The sequence below is a fragment of the Coptis chinensis genome, unplaced genomic scaffold (assembly GCF_015680905.1).
Source record: "Coptis chinensis isolate HL-2020 unplaced genomic scaffold, ASM1568090v1 utg2560_pilon_pilon, whole genome shotgun sequence".
NCBI lineage: Eukaryota > Viridiplantae > Streptophyta > Magnoliopsida > Ranunculales > Ranunculaceae > Coptis > Coptis chinensis.
Genome location: NW_028238131.1, coordinates 213,568 through 228,228, shown reverse-complemented (window position 1 = coordinate 228,228; position 14,661 = coordinate 213,568). Strand labels below are relative to the sequence as shown.

The following is a 14,661-nucleotide window of genomic DNA, read 5'->3' as shown; positions in this document are numbered from 1 at the left end:
AAACAATGTGGTTGCAGAGCACTATGCCTATCACCGCCATAGACAAATGACTGTTGTTTTTTATAATGCCTATTTTTATTAGTCAATATAGCATAGAATATACGTTGCTTTTAAAATCAAGTCTACTCCTGGGAAGTAGGGATGCAAACGGATAGGTTCAGATGCGGATATGGGCTTTTGGGTATCCGGGTTTTTGAATCCTTTTACAAAATTTATAACGATATCGAATAACAGAATTTTGTAGATTTTTAAACCAACGGATATTAAAAAAAAAATTATCCAAATTCTTTGATTTGGATATCCGTTTAGATAAACGGATATCGGATAATATCCGATCGTTATTTTAATTTAAAAATTAAAATTAATTAAAATTTTATTTGCTTTGAATAATTCATTTTACCACTATAAAAACTAGTATAAATATATATATTTGTCATTTATTGTTATTATTTTGTGATTATAGTTTTATATTATTAGTTTATGATTTTATATAATAATTTATACAATAAAAAATAAATTAATTAATTGTATATAATAACTATTAATTTTTTAAATCGGGTCGGATATTATCGAATGCGGATATGGCAGTATCCGAATCCATATCCGAAACCATTTCGGACATAAAAAAAAATTCCGGATCCGAATCCGAATCCGAAATTTTCAGATAAATATCCGATTTTTCGAATACGAATTTGAATCAGATTCGAATATTTGAATATCCACTTGCACCCCTTTACACCTTGGGGGGTGAGACTAGGAGCATCTAGTGGCTCTAAGTGGATAGTAAAAGTTGTAAGAGCATTCCCAATATAGGTGGATAGGGTGGGTTTGTGACTTTATTCACCTCTTTTTTGTTCAAAACTTTTGCCCAATGCAAAGGTGAATATGGTAGTGACTATTTTCCCAAGTTAAAACGAAGGTGAAACTTTCAACCGAGATAGTGATTGAGTTGTGAACTTCGGACGAGATGTTGGATTCAGTCTCGTGTGTGTGTGTGTTTTTTTAAATGAGTTTTTTTTTTTTTTTCCGGATGGAATGTTTAATTCCGTCTCGCATGATTTATTATTATTATTTTTATTTTTTTTGTTTTAATTTCAGACCGGATGTTTTATTCCGTCTGGAGCGTTTTTTCGATTTTTACGTCTAGACAGAATTTAACATTCCGTCCGAAATTAATATTCACCTTTGCATTGGGTAGCTTCACCTTATTTTTCACCAAAACAGTATAAAAGATGAGAAATACTGCATATATATAGATGAATAATAGTCGACTGCATTGGGAATGCTAAAATCTACCAAAAAATATCGATAAAATACGTATCTAAAGTAGACAGCAAGTGGTAGTAAACAATTGTTGTTAGAATAAGTTAGCGGATTCTGCCAGTGTAAGTTAAGTGTAGGGCAATATTTTGATTGTCGAGATTTTGCTCCCGGGGAGTTCTATTGCGCACAACTTCAGTTGTCTTGCGCTACTTTGATAGTCCCCGAGATTTTTTGGTTCCACTTTTCTAAGGATCGGCACGCCACTTGATTTGAGTGCGGGGGAGTTCAATTAGGACCATCATTTGCGACCAATCTAGAGATGGCACTACTTGCTAATTTCATGCCGCCACTTAAATATGCTCTAATGTCCAAAGAAACGTAATCCTTGCAAAATAAATAAATAAATTAAGATCGAGTTTTGTCCGGCCCCAATTCCCGCATAACACCAAACACATCGTTGGAAGGAATGCAAAACCATCAACAAAACTATTGAACCTAACAACATCTTCGATGGTATTACCAACTCAAACATCAACACCAAAGCATTGTAAATTTTGAAAAAAGCCGTATTCAATCATTCACTACAACATGAACTGGATTCCCATGTGAAACACTGTAACGATCATTATTTTTCCATATGTATAAAATTTAATAAAAGAGGTGATTAACAGCATGTCTTGCACTTTTGGATTGTTAAATTAAAATTTTATAACCTTGCATAATCATCTGTCAACACCAAAATATCAGCAACCTTAACACTAAATAGAGCTATATTTGTTGTTGCTGTAAAAGTTGGTGTGTTCATCAAATGTACATAGTAGAAAAACAAATGTAGTGTGGTTAAAGTGTAGCTTGACTTTCAACAATACCATTCTACATTTGAAGTGGCACATGGGCAATGGCGGAGCAAGGGAATTTCTCCAGGGGCCTAGTGTAAAGTGCTATGACTGAATGACCTCAACTACATATTTCTATCTGTGATGTTTCTTATTTTACCTATCTTCGATTCTTTTGGGTTATGCTCACTCTAAAAATTATTTTAATTTTTTTTAGAGCACGAAGACTTTGTTTTATTTTGTAAAAATATTGGGAAAAGCAAGCCTTAGTGCACTATTTCTTGGCGTCGACGATAAATAACAGCATCGAATTTATTTTTATTTTTTTTAAAAGTATTAGGTGGGTCTAAACAAGTACTACTAATTTAGTTTTTGTCCCAAATTTAAGGAGGCCTACGCCCTACTGGCCTCTACATAGCTCCGCCACTGCACATGAGCTTGGGCCACACGGTTCTTATGGGCGGTGTGCCATTTGTTGCTGAAAGTTGGATGTGAAGATTAAAGTTTCACCATTCCTCAAATGTTGGATGATTAAAATGATGAAAGATGTTGCTGAAAAATAGGCCTGGTCTGCAGGCTATATCGAATCGAATCCGAATAGTTTTATAATATCCGAATCGAACCCGATTATATTGAAATTTAATATGGGCTAACCCGATCGGATAACACTAAAAATAAAAAAAAAGCCCAAAAAATATATCCGAATCCGAATTCGAATCCGACATATCCAAACCCGAATAAATAAACGGATACAAAAATCGACCAAACCCGAACTATCTGCAGGCTTTGAAATTCAATATATTGGGCCCAACCTCGAATAATAGACCCAAACCCCAAACAGTACTCTATATAAAGGGTGCCCAATAGAGTAGGGTTTACACAGTCTCGTCCCCGTTTTGCAGATTCACAAGGTTACGATTTTTCCCACTTCTCGTTTGTACTCAATAATACATATTTTATTGATTAACAATTTATATTACAACTTTGTAGAGTATGAGACCCATATTGATGAAGGGCCATGAAAGGCCATTGACGTATTTGGTATACAATATTGAAGGAGATCTTTTGTTCTCGTGTGGTAAAGATCACAATCCTAATGTTTGGTTTGCTGATAACGGTGAACGTCTGGGGACTTATATTGGTCATAACGGTACCGTTTGGTGTTGTGATGTTTCTAGTAAGTTTGTTTTTATCTCCTTATCAATTATTATTTAATCATGTAGAGCAATATATGTGACAGCTGTATTTAAGGATAAAAAGGTTATGGTCATTATATGTATATACAACAATGTGACTTATGATGTTAGTGAAACTTGATGGATGGTTTTATTACTGTCTAGACTTATGTTGCAGATTATTGCTTTGGTATTGTATTGTCTACTGTTATCTTTAGATCGCGTAATGTGAAAACACGGTTTTTTTAATGGGCTTACCGTTGAAGCTATGTATACTGTGTACCTTTTTTCTATATGAATTAAGTTTCATGTTTTTTTTCCCTTTGTTTAGGGGATTCCAAGCGCCTCATTACTGGAAGTGCAGATCAGACAGTTAAGCTATGGGATGTGAAGAATGGGTCCCAGTTGTTCACATTTAACTTTGGCGCTCCTGCCAGATCTGTGGACTTTGGTGTCGGTGATGGGATTGCTGTGATGACCACTGATATGTTCATGGATCATGCACCTGCTATTCATGTGAAGCGCATTGCTCAAGATCCTAGTGAACGTATGTTGTTTATATTTATCATTGTGATTGGCAGGCAGATTTTTGCTTACCTGAAACTAAAACTAGCCATTGTTTCTTTAGTTTTAGTTTTCTGGTCTAGTCAATTGTATTTGTTTCTTGTGTGCCAAGGGGATTTTTTTTTCTTTTATTCAGACTGTAGGGCTAAATATTATGACGTTAAGTTATTGGAGCCTTGAGGTGGAATTGGAGGGTTAGATGAAAGGGAGAAATGTGGAAATAAAGGGAGTGACTTAGAAAGTTTTTTTTTGGTGTTAGTCATACTGATACAATATGTGCCTAGTCTATAGATGGAAGTGTGTCTATGGTACACTTAGTTGTTCCTGTGAAAGGATGGCTCTTTGTAAGGCGCCAATGTCACAAGCACTCAAACCTTAGTGCCTCATGTGCCTGTGATTCTGATTGCACTTGTATACCCTTTATTTTCATTGAATAAATGAAATTTTTCATAGGTTAAGCAAAATATTGAGTGGTCTTCTTCTCAGCTGGTGAAGTTAAAGCGTTGATAACATTAGGAAATGGGAGGCCCATAATGGTAGAGTTAGGGTTGGTGGAATCATGATAGCAATCTTGATGATGTGTATTCAAAACTACCATTAGGCAACATTGGGAATGGTGAGAAGTGATGAACTATTGAACTAACATTTTGGAGGGTCACCTTATGTGATCAATGATAAATTGCTGAAACACAAATATATTTACCAGTATGGCGTTCTTCTGCTCTAATTAGTTTTCATAGTTAAACCCCTTGGTGTTACATGTTATAATTTGTTTAATGCCGATTTTGTTTGATGTAAGTTTCAGAGTTAAGTCTTTTGGTTTTTTAATGATGCACGTGCTTTCCTTTAGCTTGCTTATTCACATTTTTAGATTGTTAAAGCATCCATGATGTTTACTTGCAGAGTCTGGGAAATCTATTCTTGAAATAAAGAGCCCTCGAGGTAAAATTAACAGAGCTGTATTTGGTCCTTTGAACAAGACTATTATTAGTGCGGGTGAAGATGCTGTGGTTCGCATATGGGATACTGAGGTAAGTAGCTGTATCACATTCAACATTCGTCACTATATTGAATGATATATGCTGCATAAGTGGATCACAAAAATATATAAGCTGAATAAGTGGTTCACAGATATGGACACGTTTTCAATATTTCCACGCTTTTAATTGTAATTGTTGGCATGAGACATGATTTCCTATGTTGGTGGGACTTTCAGACTGGGAAGTTGATCAAAGAATCAGACAAAGAAACTGGTCATCAGAAAACAATCACTTCACTGTCAAAATCTAAAGATGAATCACATTTTCTCACAGGCTCCCATGATAAATCTGCCAGGGTACAACACAATCTCTTTAATTTTGTTTTCTTACACATTCTTGTGATTTATAGCTATGTTTGCATTTGCTGTTCTTTATTTGTTTGTTCTTTCCTATATGGTGTTAGCTTTGGGACATTAGGTCTTTGGCGCTGATCAAGACGTATGTGACCGAAAGCCCAGTCAATGCTGTTGATATTTCTCCACTTCTGGACCATGTAAGCTAACTAATATCATGTTTTCCCAATTTTTTAGTGGATGTATATATGCATGAAATGAATTTCATCTACAAATTTCCCATGTGGTTGTTCCTTTTTTTTTCGGAAGACCGCAGTTGTACTTTCCTAGGAGTGGAACTAAAACCCTAGTCTTTTAGCTAACATAGTGGAGCTATGTCAGGAACCGTAATTTTGTGTACTGGTTGGTAAAAGCAAAATTAATATTGAGACCAATGAAAGTAACAAAGACATGCAGGTGCTGACTAGTAAAGTCGGTAAAATCTTTGGGTGATAATACCAGAGGTCTGGGGCTCGAATCCCGCCAGCATCAAAGAGTTACTGATCTCATTTAAAACAGGCTTGCCAATAAAAAAAAAAAAAAAAGTAACAAAGACATCAACACCAACCCTATACTAAAAATCCTGTAAGTACTCTACCACATTTTTGGAAACTCCTTTCATTGCAATCTTGGAGACCAGACGCCGTCAAACCTTGCCCACAGCTACATGACGAATACTATTATCCGGCTTTAAGAAGGAGTAAAAGCTTTTTAACACTCGTAATGAACTCCACTAATTGGTGATGTGGACATCGTCCTCAGAAACCAAAGATTCACCACAGGGATCAATGCATCTAGTAAATTAGACGATATAGCTGCTGCAACACCACTTATGACATCCAACAAATGCTGAGCTTGAAGACCATCATGCCACAAGTACTTTTCAAAAATGACCTAATATATGACAATAGGGTGTCTCTCTTTACCACTAAAGGGGGCTCAGCAAAATGAACAGTTGGTCTTACTGGTGGTTGTCGCATCGGGTGCTTTCCTTCTATTGCACATATGGTCTCCACAGTATTGGAGGCAACTCCTGATTATGACAACATTTTTATCACGCGTAAAGCAAAATTCCATCAAACAACTTTCGCAAGTATCGAAAGCAACTTTTTCTTATATATATATATATATATATATATATATTTTTTTTTTGGTAACTTAAATATAACGTTTTTTTTTTTTTTTTTTGGTAATCAATATACACTAGGTTTTTGTTTGTTTGTTTGTTTTTTTTTTTTTTTTGGTGGTAATTTAATATATATATATCAAAATTTCATTTTTTTGGTAACTTAATATACATCATTATTATTATTATTATTATTATTATTTTTTTTTTTTTTTTTTTTGTGGGTAACTTAATATATATCAGTTTTTCTTAATATACATCATTAGTTTAGTTTTTTTTTTTTTTTTTAAATTTTTTTTTGGGAACCTAATATACATCAGTTTTTTTTTTTTTTTTTTTTGGGAACCTAATATACATCATTTTTTTTGAAGTGGAAATTTTATCGATAATGATAACAAATTTTACAAATGATTAAGACAAGCGTGCAACAAGTTGCGCTGCAAGTCTTTTATGAATGACAAATTCTATCTTCCTAAATACAAACTCGTTAAAACCAGCTGTCATTACGTTACTTTCTATAACTTTATTTCTTTTTGAATGACAAAACCTATCCTCCTAAATACAAACTCGTTAGAACCAGCTATCATTACGTTACTTTCTATAACTTTCTGAAGCCGCTTGAGGAGCTCAACAGACTGTTGTTCCAATAAACTAAAAGTATCGAAATTAAACAGAAAGAAACAATGTTGGTTAGCTCTGCAAGCTTCCTCATGCTTTTCTATTTCCCTGTCGTTGTTCTCTTAGCTGTTTCTCCCACCTCAAAGCCACCATTCCCCAACTTTACCAACGGAGAGACTCCAATTACATCAACACATGCATGTTTTCTCTCAGACCAACTGTAGATCAAGACATCCGCAAACTTAAGTGTCGATCTACTTTCATTCGGATCAGTGAGAAAGTTAACATGAGCTTCTTTCTTCACTTGTATTCCAACCCTCCAAAATGCATCACACAAAATGTACTTTACCGGCGATATACGCTGTCCAAGTCCCTCTATCGGGATAGCAAGTAGAAAATCTTTTGCATGTTCTGACTGCAAGCATCCAATGATTGCTTTCTGACGAACAGATAACACAAACTCCCTTTCAAGACCAGCAACAATCTTACCATAGAACGCTTCCGCCAAAACTTTTTATGGTTTTGAGGGGATGGTAACATTCACAGTCATAAACTAAAATAAGGTGCCCTCCTTGCAGTAAATATTAATTTTAATTTATTGACTGCTTAGTAAGAAGAGAACCGCTGAAAACAATAAGAAAGTCAATATAAAATGATATTGTGGACGAAACAATATTCAAAACATAGGTGTGATTCATGACAGGTTGTGATTGGAGGTGGTCAGGATGCATCAAGTGTCACAATGACTGATCGTCGTGCTGGAAAATTTGAAGCAAAATTCTTTCACAAGGTGGGATATATCTCATATATCGCTGGTTCATATGCATATAAGATGCTTCATTTGTGACAGTTCTTTTAACAATTGTGTTGTTCCATATATAGATTCTTCAAGAAGAAATTGGCGGCGTAAAAGGGCACTTTGGACCAATAAATGCTTTGGCATTTAACCCTGATGGGCGAAGGTGTGTGTTCAACTTATTCCTATTTTATTAATTTTGGTACACTGTATGCGTAAAGCTTTTCCTTCAGTTTCATAACCTAATACTTTCGGATGACATTTGTATCTTGTTTTGAAACTGGAAAATTAGCTTTTAAGGTATGTGATAGAGCTTTTAACGGAGGCATTTTTCCTAGCCTACAATCTAATTTGTTGTTGTTGTGTACTTTACTGCAAGTGGTGGGGTGACTGATACAGTATAAACTTCAAAATAGCAGTCCATGGTTTTTGAACTGCACTATTTTTTCCATAAACTTCAAGTACATAGGTGTGCATTAAGAAGGCTTCAAAATTATTATTGTAGAAGGGTATCTTCTTCATCATCATCATCCTTCACCTTACGGGTAGTAAAGCCATTTTAGTATTTCACATATTGTAATTAACGTTGTAAAATTTGCAGACTTATATTCGACGTTAGTTTTGGTAGCCCTCCGTGTCTCTTACCTTCTATGGAGATTAATATTCCCCTATAAACGGGTGCATCAACATGGTATAAATATTGAATGTGGAACATAAGCTTTGAGCTACATTGTCAAGTGTAGTAGTAGTCTCAAACTCACAGCTATCCTATGTCAATAATTAGAGTATGTATTGTTTCTGTTGGGTGCTTTTGGTTCTGGATTATTGGGTTGATCCTGTGTCAATTTGTGTATTCGCATTTGCACTTTTGCAGTACTTCTTGATTACAGATCTTTTATTTTGTAAAAGTCATTGTTGAAATTGACTTTCTATTTTTTGTGTTTCCTGTTTGTGTAGTTTCTCAAGCGGAGGCGAAGATGGTTACATCAGACTACATCATTTTGACCCAGATTATTTTAACATCAAGATATAATTCCATCAGATTTAGCTCTACAATGATATCTCCACTTTTGATTAAGAAGATGTGACAGACACTAAAGACCTATCTAGAACACACTATTTGTTAGTCGTCTTGATGAAGTTCTGTTGAGTGTACTATTGTATGAAAGACACAGCTCTGATGAGTACACTGAGGTCTCAAAGTTCCTTTGTTGGTTGAAATATGAATTAATCAAGTTTTGTAGTATTTATTTCTCTGACTGCACTCTGCACTGTTAAGTGACACCTCTCTATGCTATGCCATATTGTTATTTTGCAGCTCTGAGTAGCCATTTCCTTCCTAATTTTTCTGTCTATCAATGTTTAATCGAGTGAGTGAGCGAACGATTTTGGGAGAAGGGGGGCTATGCGGACAAAAACCAACTTGGTTGGTTTCTGTCTGTTCTCATCTTCTCTCTTATTTTTTTTTCGCCCAAATACTTTTCTCTTTCACCCATCTCTCTCTCCTGCATCACCCAATTCCTCTCTCTCCCGCAGCTCCGCTCACTCTCCACTGCCACGCAGTATACTAGTCTCGTTAATCAAAACACAACCTAATTCTTAAATAATCCTCAATTGAAGCAAGCATGTTTCTCAAATAAAAAAAAAAAAGGCAATCCTCTTATTCAACTGTTTATTATCATCTCTGTCTTCTCCTACACCTTCCTTTTTTCCTCACATTAATTAATTAATAATAATAATTTGGCTTTCCTTCTTTCTTTCTAGGGTTTTACTCTTTCTCTCTCTCCCCTCCAAAATTTGACCAGATCTCAAAATGGAAAAGGAGAAAAGCCCATCTCTTCATTATGGTTTGCCACCCCAATCTTCGACACGACAAACAACCAGCTCAGCAGCAGAGAATAGATTTAGTTACGATATAAGTCGAATGTCGGAATTGCCACAGAAGAATCTTCTAGGTCATAGAAGGGCACATTCTGAGATTCTTAGTCTTCCTGATGATATTAGTTTCGATAGCGATTTAGGGGTTGTTGGTATTGGTCCATCGTTATCTGATGAGACTGAAGAAGATCTCTTTTCAATGTACATTGATATGGACAAGTTCACTGCCACGTCTTCGAGTGAACCTTCGTCTTCTTCTATGCCACCACCGGGGGTGGAGAATTCGACGGTGACTACTGGGTTTAATGATAGGCCTAGAATTAGGCATCATCATAGTCAGTCTATGGATGGGTCTACTTCTATTCTTTCTACTTCTGATGGTGGTACCACTTTTACAGAGAATAAGAAAGCTATTTCATCATCTAAGTTGGCTGATCTTGCTCTTGTTGATCCCAAACGCGCAAAGAGGTATTCTTTATGTTAAACAAGCTTATATTAGTCTAGATAAATATTCGAATATGAAAAAAAAATTAACCATTACATTGTTAAGAGGCCTAGAATCATGAGACATGTAGAGTTTCTCAATTGAATTTTAAATAAATGGATCATAGTCAGAGTTTCAACAAATACTCCATCTGTTGGGTTGTTTGAATTATTATTGTTAAATGAGTCCATGATCGTGTTGTTATTGTTTCATTATCTTACGTATTATTATTATTATTATATGAAGAGAGCAACATGTGGTGTGATTGAGTGAGTAATACCAAAAGATATGATACGTAGGGTGATCCATACACCATAGATGCTTACAAAACTAAAATCTGCTGCAACAAGGTTAAATGTTGTGTGTTTGATGCGTTAATAGTTACACTAGTCACTTGTAAACATTTTACCCTTGCTAATAATTAAAGTAATTTAATCGTCTTTTTAGTTTTGTTTTAACAACTATATTCTTTTACAAATATTATCAGAAACTTCTCTGCTAGGTACTTATTACTGCAGACCTTATATTATGCTCTTCTGTCTCTTCAAATAGGATCTGGGCAAATAGGCAGTCAGCTGCAAGGTCGAAGGAAAGAAAGATGCGCTATATATCTGAGCTTGAAAGGAAAGTGCAGACCCTCCAAACAGAAGCTACGACGTTATCTACTCAATTGACTATGTTGCAGGTATCTTTCTCTTGTCCATTTTTCTTGTCTACTAATTTAAAAAATGTGCCTGCTATATAGTTGAGGACTAAAGCGAACGCGTGAAAGTTTATAAACGGTTATTTATAGGCAGTTGGTCAATTGTTTCTTTAAATTATCTTTTATCTATTTTGAGATTGTAAGTAGCTTAGTTGACTAATTGGAAGATGCCTTTGACTTATTCTTTTAATATGTGCTTCTCATGGACAGAGAGATACAAATGGACTGACTGCAGAAAACAGCGAACTGAAATTGCGTTTACACACCATGGAGCAACAGGTCCACTTGCAAGATGGTAGATTTCTTCTAACTTCTTTAATTGCCCTGCTTTGTGTTATTTAGTCAACGTACTTCAAGCTGTGGAGAATCTAGTCAAGTATAATTCCAATAGTTATTGATTTCGAATGGTAGTTCTCTGTAATACTGGTTTTGTACTAGTTTTTGACGGTCTGCAAATGTGAATGTGATCATTCCTTAGGTAATGGACGGAGTGTTTCCTCCAGGTGTAGCTATTAGGTAGTGTCATAATACACAATCGACCCCAAGAAACAGTGTTCTGGCACATCTATGGTATGGTCATCGAGTATAGGATCTTATGAAAGCTTGCAGTTGTCAAGGCCCCAAACTCGTAAATGATTAACTTTATCCTCTACATAGGAATGCATGATCTTACAAGGATCTAGGTCAACCTTATGATGGCAAGAATCTAGATTTGTATACATTAATTTCATTAAGAAGGTAATGTTATTAGCGTTACTTCCAAACTCATCTAGCTCTACTTCTGAAGAAGGTTCACTTGTTTGTCGTCTAATGAAATATAGAGGTTCTTCACTACCTGACATTGTTGGATTCCCCTAGAAAAATAATCAAGAGAGTCTCCATCTCCCTAAAAGAAAAAAAGGAAAAAAAGAAAAAAGAAAAAAGAAGAAGGAATTCGTATGAGGTTCTGTGTTCAATGTTCAAACCTTACACTAAAAAGATGTTGACTAGCGGAGCTTATCTTGCTCCTTATGTTAGAGGCCATGCTATATACTATTACACGTTTGATAGTTCCGTCTAATCTCAACTTCGTAACTACTTATTGAAATAACATTTGTCACAAAATTTTATTAAATTTTGCTTTCTTGATAGCCCTAAATGACGCACTCAGAGACGAAGTACAACGTCTGAAGTTAGTGACGGGGCAAAATATTGCTGGTGCTGGGTCCATGATGAATTTTGGTTCTCATGGACCTAACCAGCAATTCTATCCCAACAATCAGGCAATGCACACCCTCTTAGCCGCCCACCAATTTCAACAGCTCCAGATTCACTCTCAACAGTCGCATCAGCTCCAACAGCAACAGCAACAGCAGCAGCAGCAGCAGCAACAGCAACAGCAACAGCAACTACAACAGCAGCAAAGTGGGGACTTCAAACTCAAAGGTTCTCTTCCTTCTCCGAGTCAAAGAGAGAGTAAATCTGACACGAATTCTTCAGCCAGGGATTGAAGAGATCAATGGATAAGCTAAACAGGGTCTTAAGTGTTGCAAGATGTCGGGTGTACTGTGTTGTTAGATAGAAATTCTCCTTTCCTGCATACTGTAGTCAAGTATATTTATATTAGTGAACGTGCTCTCGTGGGGACTGTCATGTAAAACACTCATCGTAGGATTCATTTTTTCATTCTATCCTACGTATTTAAGAACTTCTGATGACTCATGCTGCAAGGATATATCATAAATTCATAATCCCAGTGAATTTGCAAGTGACGAAACATAAGAAAACGGATAATTTCTGTATTCCACAGTTTCCTTTCGTAGTCTTACTATTATAGTTATTCAGTAAAGTAAAATGCCATAAAGACCTTCCTTTTAGCGATTAAACAGTACACTTCTAGGAAACTACGTCCATAGTAATTGTGGGATCTATTCTGAGGGACAGATTTTCGACCAAGGACCTAAATTTACTTTGGTCTGAGTAACGAACAGTTTCTCTAAACAGTATGACTACAGCTTCCATGCTGAAGCCCAGACCACGGGTTCTTCTTTCCATGCCAAGTATAACCCAGCATCTTCCCCTTGAGCTGGCTGTAGCGACCATCCTGATCTATACCTCTTCAAGAGTGCTTTTACATCGTCAACAACATCATCACTATACAGGAATGGTGTAAAGGACACCTTTAGCTTCTCGGACCATTGGGTTCCTCTTTCCCTTCTCTCTGACTCCTCACCACCACTATCCCCATCACAAGCTAATACACTAATTATGCTCCTTGAACACTCCCTCTCCAACATCAACCTCTCGTTACTAGTGGGAACAAAACTTTCCTCCAGCATCTCAAAATAGTAAGTATAAAATCTTAGGCACTCTTCGAAGCACTTCATGAAGTCATCACTAGAGCTTGTGAAATCAGCCTCCTCCTCAACTACAGTCACTACCTTGGGATTAAGTGCATAAAGCATTCGAACTACCTCATCCCGCTCCTCAGTAATAACCCTTCGTAAGGCTCCAACACAATTCACTGCAACTGCCTCATCATCTTGCACCCCAAGCTCTTCTCTTGAGAGTTCTCCCAAGCGCGATGATCCAATCACGACACGAAATTCAAATGGTACACCCATCAGTCTAGCAAACTTTTCCATCCTCTGCCCTATCTCCTTCATGATTGATCTCGCCATGCCCAATGTTACCACCACAGTTAACTTTAAATGGGGTGTCTCATCGTTTCTTGTAGCCAAAGCTTCTAGCAAAGTCGGCCATTGAGTGCAAAAAGTGTTGCTAATATCTACTATGTGTAGCTTGGCTTGCCCTTCTAATGCCTCTAAAATAGCCCCATTCGAGGCTACATGACCAAAAGTTGTCCAAGGGCTTACTTCTTGGAATTTCAGAATTACCTTTCTTGAAGATTCAAAAGAGTGGCTCTTCTCAGCAACCGATGTTAAAGTCTTGTAGCAGTGATTCCCAGATTTAAAGGCTTTACAGAAAAGAGCTTGTAGGAAATGAGAGGCCAACTTCTGATCACTATCACCATAAGGAGAGGCAAGCTCATTCAACATCCATAAAAGATGGTTGATTTTACTATCGTCCTTTCCAGAGATTGCCATAGCGCACTCACGGAGGATTTTTGTCGCCCATTTTTTAGCTTCAAAGGGATTAGTAGACTCGGAAGAGCGACTACTCGATGTATGGCTTGTTTGAGGTTGATTGGGATTATTATGCATGTTTACTTGACTCACCATGGCCTGATAACCCTGTACCAACATAGATGAAGAGCAACAATGTCTTGGTAGCGTACAGGGTAGCATTCATGTTATGGAGACTCTTCTGTTAAAACGCACGTTAAGACAACAAAGCCTGAATCCAATCGAGCTCTGGGACAAGAGAAGAAAACCAGTTTTCAAATCTATTATACTAACAAGGCCTGCAACCTTGCACTATGCATGGAGTCTTTGTCACGTCATTGTGATATCACAATCTTTTTTTATACAGAAAAGTTTAACGGACATCAGCTTCCCTTCATTATCTATCTAATGTCATTGCATCCACAGTCCATACATCATGATGTAGTAGTAAACTAAGAATCGAAAAGTAATTAAGTATTTAAGTCACTGTCGTATTAATAAGTATTATTAACTTAAAGTGGTTGTCAAGGAATAAGAACATCCACTCCTACCTTGTTACTTCGAAACAGAACAGCTTCATGGATACCTAATGTACTCTTGCACTTCTAACTTACGTAGAATAGCAAAGCTGAACTTCGGAAACAAGTTAGTGAAGTCAGGTGCGTTGGCAACTACTTTTTGACAAAATGTTTTGGAACCCTTTTTAGATGTTTCATAATGCGTTTACAACTTTACATTCTGT

The 14,661-nt window shown here is 36.4% G+C and overlaps 2 protein-coding genes and 1 pseudogene across 3 annotated transcripts; 2 read left to right on the top strand and 1 right to left on the bottom strand.

Moving 5' to 3' along the window:
• The first annotated feature begins 2,875 nt into the window (after positions 1–2,875).
• LOC147473432 (eukaryotic translation initiation factor 3 subunit I-like) lies at positions 2,876–9,067 on the top strand. The gene is made up of 9 exons (XM_086587457.1): positions 2,876–3,010; positions 3,090–3,276; positions 3,606–3,821; positions 4,742–4,869; positions 5,055–5,174; positions 5,282–5,371; positions 7,658–7,744; positions 7,837–7,916; positions 8,708–9,067. The coding sequence occupies exons 2-9, from the start codon at positions 3,093–3,095 to the stop codon at positions 8,781–8,783; spliced, it is 981 nt and encodes a 326-aa protein (XP_086443583.1). The 5' UTR covers positions 2,876–3,010; positions 3,090–3,092; the 3' UTR covers positions 8,784–9,067.
• Positions 9,068–9,124: 57 nt separating this feature from the next.
• On the top strand, positions 9,125–12,594 carry LOC147473431 (putative transcription factor PosF21). Its single transcript, XM_086587456.1, has 4 exons — positions 9,125–10,096; positions 10,665–10,797; positions 11,026–11,110; positions 11,947–12,594. The coding sequence occupies exons 1-4, from the start codon at positions 9,564–9,566 to the stop codon at positions 12,303–12,305; spliced, it is 1,110 nt and encodes a 369-aa protein (XP_086443582.1). The 5' UTR covers positions 9,125–9,563; the 3' UTR covers positions 12,306–12,594.
• LOC147473430 (protein SHORT-ROOT pseudogene) lies at positions 12,572–14,195 on the bottom strand (annotated as a pseudogene). Its single transcript, XR_015210452.1, has one exon. The product of XR_015210452.1 is annotated as a protein SHORT-ROOT pseudogene (transcript).
• Positions 14,196–14,661: the final 466 nt, after the last annotated feature.

Excerpts from the sequence above, each read along its gene's own strand:
- LOC147473432 (XM_086587457.1), top strand. The coding sequence starts at position 3,093 with ATGAGACCCATATTGATGAAGGGCCATGAAAGGCCATTGACGTATTTG. Across the intron at positions 4,870-5,054 it reads TTCGCATATGGGATACTGAG|ACTGGGAAGTTGATCAAAGA; the intron begins GTAAGTAGCTGT and ends TGGGACTTTCAG. Across the intron at positions 7,917-8,707 it reads TTTAACCCTGATGGGCGAAG|TTTCTCAAGCGGAGGCGAAG; the intron begins GTGTGTGTTCAA and ends CTGTTTGTGTAG.
- LOC147473431 (XM_086587456.1), top strand. The coding sequence starts at position 9,564 with ATGGAAAAGGAGAAAAGCCCATCTCTTCATTATGGTTTGCCACCCCAA. Across the intron at positions 10,097-10,664 it reads GATCCCAAACGCGCAAAGAG|GATCTGGGCAAATAGGCAGT; the intron begins GTATTCTTTATG and ends CTCTTCAAATAG. Across the intron at positions 10,798-11,025 it reads CTCAATTGACTATGTTGCAG|AGAGATACAAATGGACTGAC; the intron begins GTATCTTTCTCT and ends TCTCATGGACAG.